The sequence below is a fragment of the Trichechus manatus genome, unplaced genomic scaffold, assembly GCF_000243295.1.
Source record: "Trichechus manatus latirostris isolate Lorelei unplaced genomic scaffold, TriManLat1.0 scaffold00126, whole genome shotgun sequence".
Lineage (NCBI taxonomy): Eukaryota > Metazoa > Chordata > Mammalia > Sirenia > Trichechidae > Trichechus > Trichechus manatus.
In genome coordinates, this window is record NW_004444062.1 from 1710462 (window position 1) to 1727316 (window position 16855).

Here is a 16855-nt window from a genome sequence, read left to right on the forward strand (position 1 = left end):
GAACAACTGCCTCTTGATCTATGTACAGGTTCCTCATGAGCACAATTAAGTGTTCTGGAATTCCCATTCTTCGCAATGTTATCCATAATTTATTATGATCCACATAGTTGAATGCCTGTGCATGGTCAATAAAACACAGGTAAACATCTTTCTGGTATTCTCTGCTTTCAGCCAGGATCCATCTGACATCAGCAGTGATATCCCTTATTCCACATCCTCTTCTGAATCCAGCCTGAATTTCTGGCAGTTCCCTGTCGACATACTGCTGCAGCCGCTTTTGAATGAACTTCAGCAAAATTCTACTTGTGTGTGATATTAATGATATTATTCAATAATTTCTGCATTCGGTGGGATCACCTTTTTTGGGAATAGGCGTAAATATAGATCTCTTCCAGTCAGTTGGCCAGAGTTGAACTCTATTATCTGTATATTTTCTTAACTCATTTCTTCCCTTAGAGTAGAGCTAACAAATGTACAGATGTTTGTTTATACATTTCTAATGAATGTGTTCAAGTCCTGGCTCTCGAATTATCTAGTTACTACGTTTTATGAAGCATATTACAAAAAAAAAATTTTTTTTGCTTTAGAACATTTTGAAGCTTCTTACTACTGAGCTGTCTCCAGTCCATGATTATTAAAAACCTCATCATGAATTCTGAAGAATATTTAAAATTTGAATACAGCTACATCCTGATCTTCACTGGGATGTGAGCCAAAATGATTTAGCTTCAAATGTCCTAAAGGTGGTTAAAAGAATTGATAGGATCATTATCTAAATGTTGAAATACAGCAATTGTGATGTTGGCATAGTTGATGCTGAACTGTTTTTTCTTTTCATTCTTGAACTTCTTGATGATAATTATTCATCAGGTTATGATAGATTTCAAATCTGCTTCTCATTAAAGATAAAATTGCTATCGCCTTAAAGAAGGAAATTTGCTTCCCTGTTTTATATATTATATACAAAGAAGTTATACGTCAAGTGTGTATAATATCTGTACAAGTTATTTGTAATATATTGAAAGAAAAATGGCCTGGATTGTAGCAATGTTTTATAACATTTGGGCTAAATTTTTAATTGATTTATTTACTTGCCATTAGCTCACTCAGCAAACATACTGAATGCTGACTGCCAGTGCTCTGGAGATATAAAGATAAACAAGACATGGTCCCTACTAGGGTTATGCATTTAAACAACTACTCTCAATATGATAAAACCTAAGATATGAAAAGATGAGCAAAGTTCTGTGGGAGCAGAACAGAGGGGAAACTTATTTTAAGAAATAAAGCTTAAAAGAAGTAGTAACTTTTGAGTTTGGTGCTGAGTTTCAACAGGTGAGGCAGTGGGGAGAGCATGTGTGTGTGTGTGTGAGTGTGTGCATACATGCATATACACATATACAGGTACATACAAACACTACTGCATATGCATGCCCGTCTGTATATAATCATTGTGACAGAGACTGTTGATTGGCTAATTTAACACTTGCTCCCAATGCCCTTCTCCCTTGCCACCTTCTCTATGGAGGCTGGAAAAGTTAGATACTCAGAGCTAAGAGTAGCCATGTAACGCAGTCTGGCCAATTGGCCATAATTGGAAATATGCTGAAGGCTGTTGGAAACACTTTTGCTTTCGAAATAAGAGACAGATACAGTTGGTATTACCCTCTTCTCCCTACCTTGAATATGACTGTCACAACTATAGCTGTAACACCCACTTTGAGACATTGAGAGAGACCAGGATAATTGGTTGTCATATGGTTGAGCCACTAACCTAATGCCCACAGCTGCCTACTGCAACATTATGTGAGGAAAACCTTTCTTTAAGTCATTCTTACTCAGATTTTTCTATTACTTGTAGCCAAAAGGATTCCTAATACATACATGACCTATACACAAACACATACATTTTTTCATGTTCACGTATTTATACTTAACAATATACTCCATGCCTACCAAGGCTTGGAACTATTTTTGGACCTCAATTTTCGTGGAAAGTAAATAGGGCTTAAAGGTAGAGTTAAAATAACAACTGGAATGCTTTCTATGTTATCATCAACCCTGACATTACCATCAACACTTAATTTCCATTATATCCATCCTGTCCTTCTCTAATAATTTAGATAAAGGTAAAATCAAGAGAGGCGAAAATAGGTTGAGAAGAAAGATGAATGCTGAAGTGGATCATGTTTGAGGTTATGTTATGGGGAAAACTAGGTGAGACCAAGACTAAGAATCAATAGGTGGTGGCTTTGAAGAGCACCATTGAAAAGAACGCCCAGCTAATGACAGGGCCTGATCACATGGTGAAGAGAGAGGCTTAAATCTTAGTCCATCACTGTGCATTCCTATGTATTCAGAACCAAGAGGTCACTGTTACCTGTGTCCATTTGGCATTGTAGGTTTCCCTAACAGCCAAGAGATTGTTTGTTTTTTTCATTTGGGAAGATAAGGGTAGAAACCATTCTTCTTTTGAGAGGTCAGAAAAGCTTTCCACAGAGCATATTGGTCATCTTAGGTCTTGTCTTGTATAAGCAAGAGGTATTTAATGGAATCTGACCTTCCACTACCTATATGCAGAACAACGTGAAAAACACTCAACTTGTTGTTTTGTTTTGTTTTAAAGAGACTAATGCTATCACTTTGTTTATTGCTCTCTTCCTTGTCATTTCTAATTGTGTCATGTGTATGTATTTCTTGACATTGCATCAAGTTACATTTTAATAGTGTCTGCATATATCCTTACTCTTTTTCAAACAGGTCAGCAAAGTTGCTTCTTCATTATAGTGATCTTCCACAATTTATTTATTTGTTTTAGTAGCTGCCTCTTTCTTTTTAACTGAATTTTGATTTTCTGTTTCCTATATGTGTTTTTCTTAGGATTCATTTCTTATCTTAAGGAGGAGTAGTGTAAGGCAGGTAGAAGGAGCCCCAGTCTCATGACAAAAGTACTGGATGAAAGCAAGGAATCTTTAAGAGAGAAAACTCAATGGGATAGTTGACGTTCACATAAAAGTCTATGAATTATCATTTAATCTTTGATTTAAATACATATAAACCGTTTAATTTTTTGTTCTTAACAAAGAATCTAAACTGATTTTCTTCTTAAATTTTTTACTAATTTTCCTTAGAATCTTCAGCTACTTGGAGCTACAGCCATTGAAGATAGATTACAAGATCAAGTGCCTGAAACTATAGAAACTCTAATGAAAGCAGATATCAAAATCTGGATCCTTACAGGAGACAAGCAAGAAACTGCCATTAACATTGGTAATTCACATAATTCAAACTTTAAATCTTGATACTTTTAACAGTTTGATATATTTTAGAAAATAGATTTGCAATATTTCAAGATTTGAAAGAGCTGTAGTATTGTAGGGCTTATCTATTATAGCTCTAGTGCCCCTTTAAAATTGCAATGGTTACGTGTATACCCACTAGCCCACTACCGTCGAGTCAGTTCTGATGCACAGCAACCCTATAGGACAGAGTAGAGCTGCCCCATAGAGTTTCCAAGGCTGTAATCTTCATGGAAGCAGACGGCCATATTTTTCTCCTGTGGTTACATATACAGGCAAATTTTAACGTTTACAACCAATTAGTGCTCTCTTTCCTTTGCATCTGTCTCTGCCTACCCCACTTTCCACCCATAATTGACACCTGTAGATGGTACTCTGCAGTTGTCAGTGAAAGTCAGGAGATTGGGTTGATGGTTTATGTGGCCAAAGGTTATTTCTGAGACAGGAAGTAAGAATGGTGCCACTTTTCATCCATCCTAAATTTAATTCCAATTTCTTAGAAAGAGGTCTTACTGAGAAAAAAGCTAATATTTTGTTTTAGAGGTCTGTTGTACCAATAATATGCAAGAAAATATCACTCTTTTTTCCAGATTCAATAATAGTATTAAGCCTATAAACCCTGACGTAGATTCGGCCTCTGAATATTAATGATTACATATGAAACTCCCCAGAGTCAAAAAAACCATTTCAGCAGTGTTCACAGCATGAAACCACATTTTTAGAAAGTCATTATTAAACATCTTTATTTAAAAAAACATTTAGATTATATTTCTTTTAGAAGTGTTGGCAATCAGCGTAAAGTATTCTGTAACTATAAAACTCTATACAATTTTATACATTATAAGTTTAAAGTAAATTGATGTTATTACTAAGGAAAATTAATAATTAAAAAAACTAGCTAGTAGAAGTTTAAATCTATAAGCCACACAAGTTGTTAATTTGATTATGAAATCATCATTGGTGTTAGAGACAAAATGAAGAGAGGATGTATGAGAATACAATTCAAAGGAAACATAGAATGCGTTAAAATTGAGAGACCTGAAAAACACAAATAATATAAAAAGACATGACTACAGATAGAGGGAGAATATATGGTAGTAAATACAGATAGATGAGGGAAATAAGCAATCATGAGTACAAATTGCTCAGGATATACAGCCATTATAAAGGTTCCTATGAAAAGAACATGGTGGAAGTTTCTGGTCAACATTTAACTTTTAGAACCTTGGGGTTTGGTTGTTACTAGAAAACGGTCAATAAAATTCATTCACTCAGCAAATGGTTATGATGCCTACTTTGCCAGGCACTAGTTAAGTGCAAGAGACACAGAAGAGAACAAACAAACCAAAATGCCTGCCTTTGTGGAGCTTTAGATCCTACTCAGGAAGACAAATGATGAAGTAAATGAGAAAAATATATAGCATATTAGATAGCAATAATTGCTATAAAGAAAAATAAAACAGGGAAAGGAGATAGGGAATTGAACAGAGGGATTCAGTTTTAAGTAAGGAAATCAGGAAGACTCATTGAAAAGGTGACATTTGAGGAAGTACCAGAAAGAAGTGAGTTTGTCACAGGGATGCTTAGAGACAAATTGTCTTCCAAAAGAGCAGAAATGCACAAAGCGGGGACTATTAGGAGACGATGTCAGAACTGTAAGGGAGTCCAGGTTGGACGGGACCTTCTAGGCCATTGTAAGGACTTTGGCATTTACTCTGAGTGAGATGAGAAGCCTTTGAAGGGTCTGAGCAGAGGAGATACAAAATCTGACTTTTCTGTGAAAATGGTGACTCTCACTGTTAGGTTGAGAGTGGACTGGATGGGAAGCAAATGTGGAAGCAGAGAGACCAGTGGAGAAGTGATTCCATTAATCCAGGTGAGATGATGGTGACTTGGACCTGGATGATAACAGTGGAAGTGATGAGAAATGGTTGGGTTCTGTATAAATTTTAAAGTGGAACCAACAGGATTATCTGATAGATTAGATGTAGTGTGTGAAAAAAAGAAAGGAATCAAAGGTAATGCCAAGGTTTGGGGCCTTAGCAACAGAAAGGGAAAGCAACTAAAATGGGAAAGAAGGAAGGAATAGCAGGTTTTTCAGAGGGTCATTCAGGAGCTGGTTTTTGGACATATTAAGTTTGAGACTCCCGTTTGACACCTAAGTGTCTTCTCTTGAGTAGACACTTGGACATGAGAGTCTGGAGGTCAGGAAAGAGGTCTGAGCAAGAGAGATGAGTTTCAGAATGGTCAACATTTAGATAGTATTTAAAACCATGAGAATGAATGGGATGGTATTATTTTAAATGTGAAATGTGAGACACTCAAAGTATTTGTTAAATTGTAAACATAGCAGAGTGGTGGGTTTTAATTTTTTTGTAATGCATGTGGGAGAAGAAAGTACGAAGATCTTTTAATATGACTAAGAAAACTTACAGACTTTTATATTGTTTAAGAATGCATAGGTGTTATTTTCATCATTATTAACAGGACAATAATTTATCAAGAAAGACAACTAATAAGAATTACAGATTGGTTTTAGAGATTATTTTCATAAGATATGAGACTCTGAAGTCTTGTATGACAGGTTTGTTCAAATAACGCCTCAAAGGACAGATTTGGTTTAACAGAGAACAGAACACCTTGGTAGCGGGCATTTATATATCTCCATTTCATATCAGAGAAGAAGATTGATATTCTTGTGAATGTTCTCGATTTTATACCTTATCATTGGATGTATTGATAGGTGGTCAGGGAGAAGAGGAGGAATCAACAAGAGGTGGGACTAATAAAGTAGGGACTAATGAAGGAGAATGTAGTATTCTAGAAGCAAAGTGAAGAAGTGCTTCAAGGAGTAAAGATTGATAGCTGTACCACATGTTCCTGATTGGTGGTTGAGTAAGATGAGGCCTGAGAAATAACCATTAGATTTTACAATGTGGAAATCCCTGACCTTGTCAAAAGCAAGTCTGGCATAGTGGTGCGGGCAAAATAAAGCTGATTGGAGTGATCTGAGGAGAGTGGGAGGAGAGAGATTAGAGACAGAAAGTGTAGTCAACTCCAGAGAAATACAAGGCCATAATGGGACAGTAAGTGGGATCAAGAGAAGGGGTTTTTGCTTTGTTTTTTTCAAGATAGATAATAGCATGTTTGTGTGCTGATAGAAAAATTCTATGGAGAAGGAAAAAAGTGATTCAGAAGAAAGAGGGAGAATTGGTGGAGCCATGTCCTTAAGTAGGTGAGTGGAGTGGAATCTAAGCAAGTGAAAGAGGAGGCTTTCGCTTGAGCAGGGCGGTTGATGCATGGTGCCTGGAGAGAAGGCAGGGTGTATGTATGGCACAGGTGAGGAGTGCTTAAGGAGTTGCTCTTCTCTTCTGGTTGCTTCTATCTTATCAGTAAATGGGAAGGTCATCAGCTGTGAGTGAGGACGGAAGGAGACTTAGAGTTGAGGGAAGAGGAGAAGGTTTAAAATAGTCCTCTCGGACAGTAGAGTAGTGAAGTGACCAGGTAAATGTAGTAGGATTTCTGGGTGACACTAAGGGCCCCTTGGAGCATAGTGAGCATAGATCTAAAGTGAAATTAGTCAGCAGGGTTGATTGTTTTCCTCCAGTCATGTTCAGATACAGAGTAGGTGGAGTTGGATTTAGCGGGGGTAATTTTGCCCTGCGGCAAGTACAACAAAAAGAGAGAGGAAGAAGAGGATGTATGCAAGAAGATGACTGTCATGACCATCCAAGAGCAGTGAGAGTGAGATGGTGGTGGGATCAGTGGGTCAGAGAGATAGCAACGCTATTCTTCTGCACCGTTTTCTGGAAACAACCCTCTGGCCCATCTTATGCTCTTCATATTGGTCATCAGGAGGGGGATTCCATCTATGTTTGCCAGTTTTTATAGCATTGAAAATCATTATTACAGTCTCTTCCCATATTTGTTTATGCAGACAACCAGGCCAGATGTTGCCCTTGTCTCATATCCCTCCTATAGCAAGCAAGAGTGGTTCAATAGTAGAATTCTCACCTTCCATGCAGAAGACCCAGGTTGAATTCCTAGCCAATGCACCTCATGCACAGCCACCACCCTTCTGTCAGTGGGGGCTTACAAGTTGCTATGATGCTGAACAGGTTTCAGCGGAACTTCTAGACTTAGACAGACTAGAAAGAACGGCATGGCAATCTATTTCTGAAAATCAGCCAGTGAAAACCCTGTGGATCACAGTGATCCAGTCCTTCATGCATAGGGTCACCATGAGTCAGGGTCTGACTTGACAGCAGCTAACAACAACGTAAAACTCGAATAACAGCTGATTGCCATAACTTCTAATAAAATAGTCTTTAGATATTTTGGTGGTATCATTACTTTACTTTCTTCACGTCTTCTCTCCAGAAAAACTAATATGTCAATTAATTCACTGTATTTTTTGACATAGGACACTCGTGCAAACTTTTGAAGAAGAACATGGGAATGATTGTTATAAATGAAGGCTCTCTTGATGTAAGTAAAATTATTTTTTTATCTTTTAGTAATTTAATCATCTAGTAGTATTTTATTTTACATTCACATAGCCGTAGAAATATTTTATCTTCCTGAAGTTAAAAGATACCTTATTGGTATTGTTCTACTTTGATGTAATGTGTACTCCCTTGAACCATGTTGGTGTAAATAGATTTAAGCTTTCTATCTGTGGCAGCTAAGAGAAATTGCTAAACAATTTGCTTAATGTTGTGAGACAGAAAAGCTGTTTTATAAAAGCATTATGCCAGGAGTTGCTGAATGACTGGAACTTGTTCATATCTACTTGGGTATTTTATATATTGAGCATATTATACGTGCTCTAGCTTCCAGTGCTAATATATATTTTGCTTCTTAAAAATTTTTGTGAAAGCTATTGAACAACACAAAATAACTTGCTGTTGGCAAAGATTTTCTTTTTTAATGCACTAACTTCTTCTGGGCTGAACTATAAATTCTTAGGATGTCTTTTTTTTCTTTTTATGGCTGTGTTAGGTATTCACAATCACATTTGGAAGAAGGAAAAGGATTTGTTAGGAATGCAGTATAAAATAGAAGTTAACAGAAAAATATGTAGGTCAAAAGAACTAAATATGTTAAAGTAAAGGTGACTACTTGTAATTTAAGGTGGAAGACAGAACAGGAGAGGTGATAATAGAACTGCTTAAGATAGTTGTAGTGACACAAAGAAAACCTGATGATTAGGGATGTTGGCAAAGCTGAGGGGATGTTGGCGAAGCTGAGAGGCTAAATATGTAGGAGGGATGGTAAAGAGGTGAATGAAAAGGCAAACGTTTGGAAGTCAGGTATAGAACAGAAATTACATGTAATAAGAATTTGACTTCAGATTTTTAAATTGACATGGTGACCTCATAATTGTTTGTCCGCAAAATGACCCTCTGATACTTTACTATTTCTTGTAGCCTGAAAGACAATATGTGATTTCTCAACTTTAAGTCATGTAGACCTTTAACTATTGAAGAAGTACTTTTTACGAAGCAAGCTGTAATCCTAAAAACACAAACCAAAAAATCCACCCTGTGATTTGAAGTCTTTACTTTTCATTTATTCACTCAGTGCTCCCTCTCCTAGGCACTAGACAAGAATGCGATGGACTCCTCCCCCTTAGCTTACAGTTGGCTCTGTTCTCTACCATCCATACGTATTAATTTAGGTATATTATATCCAAGTTACTGTGTTGTGAAAAATTATGACTAAGACAACCCTGCCATCCAAAACTTACAAAATAATAAGGGAAGTAAAAAAAAAAAAAAAAAAAACCCATTGCCATCAAGTCAATTCCAACTCAAAGTGACCCTATGGGACAGAGTTGAACTGCTCCATAGGGTTTCCAAGGAGTGGCTGGTGGATTTGAACTGCCAAGGTTTTGATTAGCAGCCGAGCTCTTAATCACTGCTCCACCAGGGCTCCAAGGGAAGTAAGATGTATACAAAAACAGTACAAAACAGATATGTAAAAAAGGTAGATAGTTTACTGTGAAAAATATTGTAAAGGTTAGGGAAATATTTATAAAGTAAATGGCATTTAGTTAGGTGGAGGTGAGTGAGTAAGGAGGGAGTACTTCAAGCAGAAAAAAATGGCTTGAGGCAAGTTATTGCAAGTAAGTTTGGGGCATGTAAAGAAAACATTAGACTTGAACACAAGGTTATAATTTTTTAAGTATTTTTTGTTTGAATACATAGAGGCAGGCACATAATGTAAAATTCAGAAGGTACAAAAGGGAAAAAGTGTAGATAGGTGGTAAAAAAATGTGTCTGCAACCTTTATACCCAAGCTATCCAGTTTGCCTCCCTAGGGGTGGTCACCAGTTCTGTATTATTGTGTGTTCTTCTAGAAATATTCTGCTATATCCAAGGGATGTATGTGTATATGTATGTACGTATCCTTTGTTGTTCAACACTAATTATAGCATACAATACACGCTGCTTTACACTTTGTTTTTCTCACATAATGTATCTTGGCCTTTGTTCTGTAATGACATATGTATAAAGCTACCTAAATTACCTAAATTTTTTTTAATGGTGCCACAGCATTTGTAAAACCCAAAAAACTCATTGCCATCAGGTCAATTCCTACTCATAGCGACCCTATAAAACAGAATAGAACTGCCACATAGGGTTTCCAATGCTATCAATCTTTACAGAGGCAGACTGCCATATCTTTCTCCTGCGGAGCCGCTGGTGGGTTTGATCCACTCACCTTTCAGTCAGCAGCCCAACATGTAACAGCTGCCCCACCAGGGCTCCTTCAGCATTTGTAATGTACCTGTAAATAAATGGCAGAGAGTGTTAAAACTGGAAAGGTAGTTTCAGGTCCGGTGGTGGAAGGCTGGGCCAGGTTTAAGAATTTGCCCTCATAGGCAGGGGGAGCAACTTCATCAGCCTTGTGCTTTACAAACTATAATGTGTAGAAGCAGTTGTACATTAGTAAGTCTGGAAGGGTAGAGAGGCTTGGAGGCAGGGGACTAGGATACCAGTCACATAAGAGGAAATGGGGGTACCAATGCCAGTGATGTGGTATGAGAAAAATTCAGACAGACTTCACTGATGTCCCTAGAGAAGGAGCTGTCAAGGGTGATTCCAGAACTGGACTGTAGTTGTTCACAGCATCGTGGAAAACTATATTCCCATAGTCCCTGTAGAAGTTTATGTCTTTGTCAGCAACATGGATTACATGTGGTGCACAGCTTTTCTTACAACTGCAGGAAATCAGAAGTAGGACCTATGATGTTGAAGTAAAAGCATGACAAGCCATGTTTGATATGACATATATTCCTTTTATCTGGGTTTAGGTTTTCACCTTATGTAGAGTATGGTAGCGTTGTTTCTTATTTTAAAATCTGTCCATCTTATTTTTCCAATTCTTGGATAAACATGTCCTTTAAGTGTTTTAAGTACCGAGTAGTGTAAATAGTAATTTCAAAAAAAAAGAGAAGTTAAAGTGATATACCAAAAACCTTTAATGTAGTCCATCAGTATATTGTTAAGACACTGGCATTTATTTTCATTTTGAGGTTTTCAAGGTGGTAATGCAAAATCAATAAACACCTAAAAGATACTTGCGTGACCTCTTTCTACTAGAGCAAACATAGGTAACAGAAACCATGTCTGTCTATTTTGGTTTACTATTTCAATGCCCCACAAATTGCCTAGCACATAGTAAGTATTCCATAAATACTTGAGAAGTGCATTGCTGAGTAAATTTAAATTAAAGGCTTCTCTTAAACAAACAAAAGTTGTATATCAGTTTTAAATTTGATGGTAATCTTATCATATCTAATATTAAAAACTAAAAACCAAACCTGTTGCCGTTGAGTCGATTCCAACTCATAGCAACCTTATAGGACAGAGTTAGAAATCTCCTTAGCCATTCACGAGGCAGTTTGGTGTGGAAGATTGTAGGCAAACGCTATGGCTGAATGGATTAACACTAATTAATTCAGCTCTGGACTGCTGCACATTCTAGCACTGGTGTCTGGGGAAGGTTTTTCTCCCAGGGAGTTAAAGTGATGACATTAGGAATCTGGCTGTTTGGGGTCAGACCCTCTGTGGTACACTCATTTGTTTCTCAGCAGGAAAGGAAGCATCACTTTGCGTAGCTCCATCAGATCTTGTGTCATAAAATCCACTGCTGAGATTTCAGGCAATTCAATAGATATGCTAGAGTGCCTGTAGGTAAATTGTTACTTATTTATTTTTTTATTGCCTGGGGAAAGGAAAGCATCCTGTGTTAAAAGTGTGCTGATAGAGAGTAAGAAGAAATAGAATTGTCATTCCATCAGCACAAAGAATAATTAACATTTAAGTAATAAACTTAGGAGCATAATATCTTGGGAAATAAGACAATAGGGAACAAACTAATTGTGTGTTTTGTACAAGTAGCAATTTTAATGAGTGTACTCAGATTGTTCTGTGAAATAGCACCGGGGTTAAAAACACAGTTTTACTCTAACCTGACTGTGCAACTGTGGACAAATTGAAATTAGGTAACTTCTCAGAGCCACAGTTTCGCCACCTATAAAGTGAGAGTAATGTTATTCTCAGCCTTGGATTGATATGGTTAGCACAGTGTATGGCACATGTAAAAAGGAGATCTTACGAAATTTAGTAGAAAAATAGTATTTCAGTAGTTTCCAAGTTGCTTTGCATAATGATCATTTTTATTATGAAATAAATACTATTTTTTCATCTTTTATTTTTTCATAAGGTAGAAATTTGTAGACATAGGTCCTCTTCTGCATAAATGATGCATACTGCTGTGAACTGTTCACATTATCCACAAAAATATTATCCCTTATACTGTTAAAATTTAAAAGGTGAATCATTTTCTTGTGTTAAACTTATTATAAAGTATCAGAGAGGCTCTTAAAATTTCAAATAGAAAAACTTTTCTCCTGACCCGCAGGGCAGTGGAAATCTTTCTTTTCATGATCTAGATCATCTCAAAAAAAAAAAAAAGCCTTTGTTTTCTAATTTTCTTTTTTTTATTTCAGTATGATTGTCTTAAAAATTACTCCTTTGCATTTTAAAAAGAAAAAAAAACTTTAAATACATGTATAAAACCAAACTGCAGTTGAAAATGCATATGAACAAAATGAAAGCCTTGCTCTGCAGGTCTGATACGGAAACCTGAAGTTTCTCTGCCTCTGCTGATTCCCAGCTCCATTCATAGCATGAAGAGCATACCAGCTAGAAAAATGCCCGAGAGCAAAGCTGGGTGTTCTCACCCAGTTATCTGCCAGGCTCTTGTCAGATATAGACAGTCTCAACAAAGGAGGTTCTTAGGCAGAGGGCTTGGTAGATTTTTTTTTTTTTTTTTTGAAATTTACAAAGAATTTCATGGATCAGCATCATTGAGAATCATCTAAAGTTGATCAAAACATGACTATCAAATATTTGTAATAAATAGATAATTTAGATAATTTGTATAATTTTCTTTGTCATGCTACTTTGAACTACTTTATTAGGAAGTTTGATTATGTTCTTCATATGAGACATTTCCTTAAGGATCTGCAGAGGCATGAATTTCAAATTACTGGCCTGAAGGGTATATTGTACTTCTTCCCTAACTCTGCACAGCAACACCCAAGAAATAGTCCACAAACTTCTCAGAAACCACTTTCACTTAGTGACCTAGGTCCAGAGGATCCTTCTTGTATCCTTTTAGTTTGTCATAAAGTAATTTATTCAAAATCTGTCTGTTAAACCTGAAACACCCAAAATGTGAACAAAGAACTAGGGAATCTCATATTGTGACCTATCTTTTTAGCTCTCAGTTTCTAATTACAGTCTTTCAAAATGTACTAAAAAACTTCTGTAAGGCTTGAGTTTATATGAAGGAGTGTGATTGTCTAGTCAAATCCCTCATAATATACCAATTCTGTGAATCTCTGGAAATACTTCCAAGTGACTCAGAAAAAAAATTTTTTTAATCAGTATGGTTTAAGTTTCTTCTAAAAGGTAGAAAAATTTTAAAGACTTGTATCATTGAGATAACTCAGGATTTCACCACCATTTCATCTGTTAAGCACAAATGGACCATCATTTCTTTAGCTGCTAACTACACTGCTTAAAGAAGTAGATATCTCAAAGGTGCCAAACTATCGTCCTGAGTCCCACATATTGTACCCATAAATTGGTCTCTCGTTCGTCTAGCCCGTTGCCATCGAGTCAATTCCAACTCACAGTGACCCTATAGGACAGAGTACAGCTGCCCCACAGGATTTCCAAGGAGCAACTGGTGGATTCGAACTGCTAACTTTTTGGTTAGCAGCCGAGCTCTTAACCACTGCACCACCAGGGTTCCCTCCTTCCTTGAACATCTCTTTTATATGGGGAGTTATGGGCTCCGTCTTGGGAGGTAGGGATGGATCTCAAATACATTTTTACTATTTTTCCTCCCTCGTTTTTCCTGACTGGATTTCTTAGGAAACCAAAAAAAGACAGGAAAGAAAAATATTCGCTATGCATTTATTGAATCAAGAGGAATGATGGTTAAGTAGCTTATGGAGAGAGTTTGGAGAAATACATTTCTTTCACTCACAGTCAAAAGGCTGACCGAGTTTCCAAGTGTAACTCCTGAGAAGCCCTGCCTACCTCTCCTTCTGATCACCTGGGCACAGGTTTTCTAGATTCTCTCTCCTGCTATCCATTCACATTCAGTCTGATCAGGGGCCATCACCTAATGTCTGGAAAGAAATCATGGAAACAACGTATCAGCCCCAAAGGAAAATACAGCTTTCTGACTTGCAGTGAGAAGGGAATTCTGCCATCCCTGCAGCATTCTATTCTTTCCTGCTATGGTCATAGCAAAAACAATAGCTTACTTTTGTTAAGTTGTTGTTCTTTTGTACTAGGTAGTGTACTAAGGCCATCATACATTTGTCAGTTTGTCATACTATAGTGGCTTGTGTGTTGCTCTGATGCCACCAATATTTCAAATACCAGCAGTGTCACCCGTGGTGGACAGGTTTCAGTGGTGCTTCCTGACTAAAACAGACTGGGAAAAAAGGCCTAGAGATGTACTTCCAAAAAATAGCCAGTAAAAACCCTATGGATTGCAGAACATTGTCTGAGACTTCTACTCACTTAGTTTGGGTGAGTCATCGGGATGGACCGATTCCAGGAGAACATCATGTTTGGTAAAGTAGAGGGCCAACAAAGACGAGGGAAACCCTCAATGAGAGGGAATGACACGGTGGCCACAACAGTGGACTCGTGAAGATAATGCTGGACCAGGCAGTGTTTTGTACTTTTATACCTGGAGTTGTCATGAGTCAGAGCCAACTCAACAGCAACTAACAACAATAGTAACACTGTGCTGAGGCTTTTAGAGGGACGATCATGTTTATTTCTGACAGCATTACTGTTGTCAGCAGCCATCAAGTCGATTCTGACTCGTAGCGACCCTACGTACAACAGAACAAAACACTGCCCGGTCCTGTACCATCCTCACAGTGGTTGTTATGGTTAAACCCATTGTTGCAGCCACCGTGTTGGTCCATCTCGTTGAGGGTCTTCCTCTTTTTCGCTGACCTTCTACTTTGCCAAGCATGATGTCCTTCAGCATTACTAGGTAGGAACTATTATGCCCATTTTACAGATGAGGAATTGGAGGCAAAGAAAGGTTAACTTGACCAAACACAGATAGCTAAGCTACACTGGGAGATGTCGTTTGATTCCAGAGTCTAAGCAAATAGATTTGTCTGGGCTTCAGTTGCCACATTTTAAAGTGAGAGTAATAATCATACCTATCTCAAAAGATGTTATGAAAATTAAAGCATATCTTTTTAAATACTTTAAAACAATGTCTGGCAGGTAGTGAGCACTCAAGAAAAATCAGCCATTAGTTATCATGATTATCATCATTATTATTTCTATTAGCATATTATTCCTAGGGGAAGAGAGTTCCTCATTCTTAGCTACTGTAAATGGTGATTTTAAACAGCTGCCCCACTCACTATTTAAATTTCTCTGCTTAATTCTAGAATATGACCCCAAACCAGTTGTAGGTTTGATTATGGATACCAGTGTTTCCCCTCACTGATAATATTTTACAGAAAATGAATAGCTAGCCACATTTGATACTAGGTTAACAAGCACAAGAATATATATTTTTCAACACCATGGTAAAAGAAAGCCCTTTATGGAATTGCTAACTTTTTCCAGCTGAATTTGACTTTCTAACACCATGTAAGCTTCAAATTTAACTTATAGGACATTCAGGACAAAAATGCTGAAGTTGTCATCTATACCTTTTTAAGCTCGGCATATACGTGTTATGCAGACAAACCTCACTGTTTTGGGAACCAGCCACCGTTGAATGGCTTCTGAAAGAAATCCAGAATAAGCAAGTTATTGACCTGACTCCAGAAAAAGGAGGGAAAAAAGAGAATTTGGGCTACCCCAGGTTTTGTTTTGATATGTCCCCTGAGTCTAATACATACATTTTGTATTGCTTTGAAAAATAGTTTAGGCAGGTTTTAAACCACACTGAGTTTTCCTCCACTGCCATTCACAGGCCTTTCGGTAACTGTGAATTTCTCTTTTACTATTAGCAAAGCTGTTTCAGCTTTTTGGCCTGAAAATTTTGTTTAAGATCTTAGTTTAACTTTTAATGTGTTAATGTATCCCTATCAGAAGCATACTTTATTTTTTATGTTCCGTTGTAGGAAGATTTCTCAAATGTTGTCTGGCAGGCTGCTTGCTCCAAGTAGCTCCCAGTGAAGAAGGCCAACATTGTTACATTTTAAAGAACTGGGTTAGTAAAAAATGTAAACATTACCCAAAAATGAAAATAACCTATGAACAAATAATCTGTTCTTCCTTCCCCTGATTCAAGACCATCTGCCGCAAGCCTAAGCATGTGGTTAAAAACTCCCATCAAACCCATTGTTTGGTCTCATAAGAACTAAACGAGTCCCCCTTTTTTTAAACAAAATTCAGTGAGTCTGCCTTGTGTGCGGAAACCTAAGTGAAGCTGTTCACAAATCCATAGAGTTTCTGTTTCAAGAAAATCCACCTCTGTCCCCTCACCACCCCAATGCCTGAATATTCTTTATCTCCTTTTTGGCTACATGTCTTAACTCTTCCAAGAGTTCCCTGAGACCTAGAATTATAGATAAATGCTCTCTAACCAATCTGCCCCCTTGCCACTCTGCCCACAGCTTGCTGACATTTCTGAGGGAGTGAGCCATGCCTTGTGACTCCTTTACATCCCTGCCACCCATATCTTTTGATGAGTCAGCACAGCCATAAAAATGACAGTTTATAGGAAACTGACTATGCTCCAGGTGTGTCTGCATAAGATGTTCTCTGCTTTTGTAGGACTAGCATTGTTTGTCTCAGTTACAGATAGAGACTTTGAGTTCGCATAGCTAGTGACTGCAGGATCCTGAAATTAAACCCACAGTGTTCTGAATCCAGAGAGGTTTCTTGATAGTTACACCTTACGACCTTTTTCATCCCCCAAATTTTCTGACTTGTTTTATTAACCCCCCTTTATCAGCAGTTCGAATCCACCAGCCGCTC

At 37.4% G+C, this 16855-nt stretch overlaps 1 protein-coding gene across 1 annotated transcript in view; it reads left to right on the plus strand.

The window, feature by feature from the left end:
- ATP8A1 (ATPase phospholipid transporting 8A1) overlaps nucleotides 1-16855 on the plus strand; it is a 280252-nt gene that overhangs the window by 170954 nt on the left and 92443 nt on the right. The window contains exons 17-18 of the mRNA XM_023738968.1: nucleotides 3132-3270; nucleotides 7723-7787. Of these exons, the coding sequence (XP_023594736.1) occupies nucleotides 3132-3270; nucleotides 7723-7787 (204 nt within the window). The remainder of the gene's footprint in view (nucleotides 1-3131; nucleotides 3271-7722; nucleotides 7788-16855) is intronic.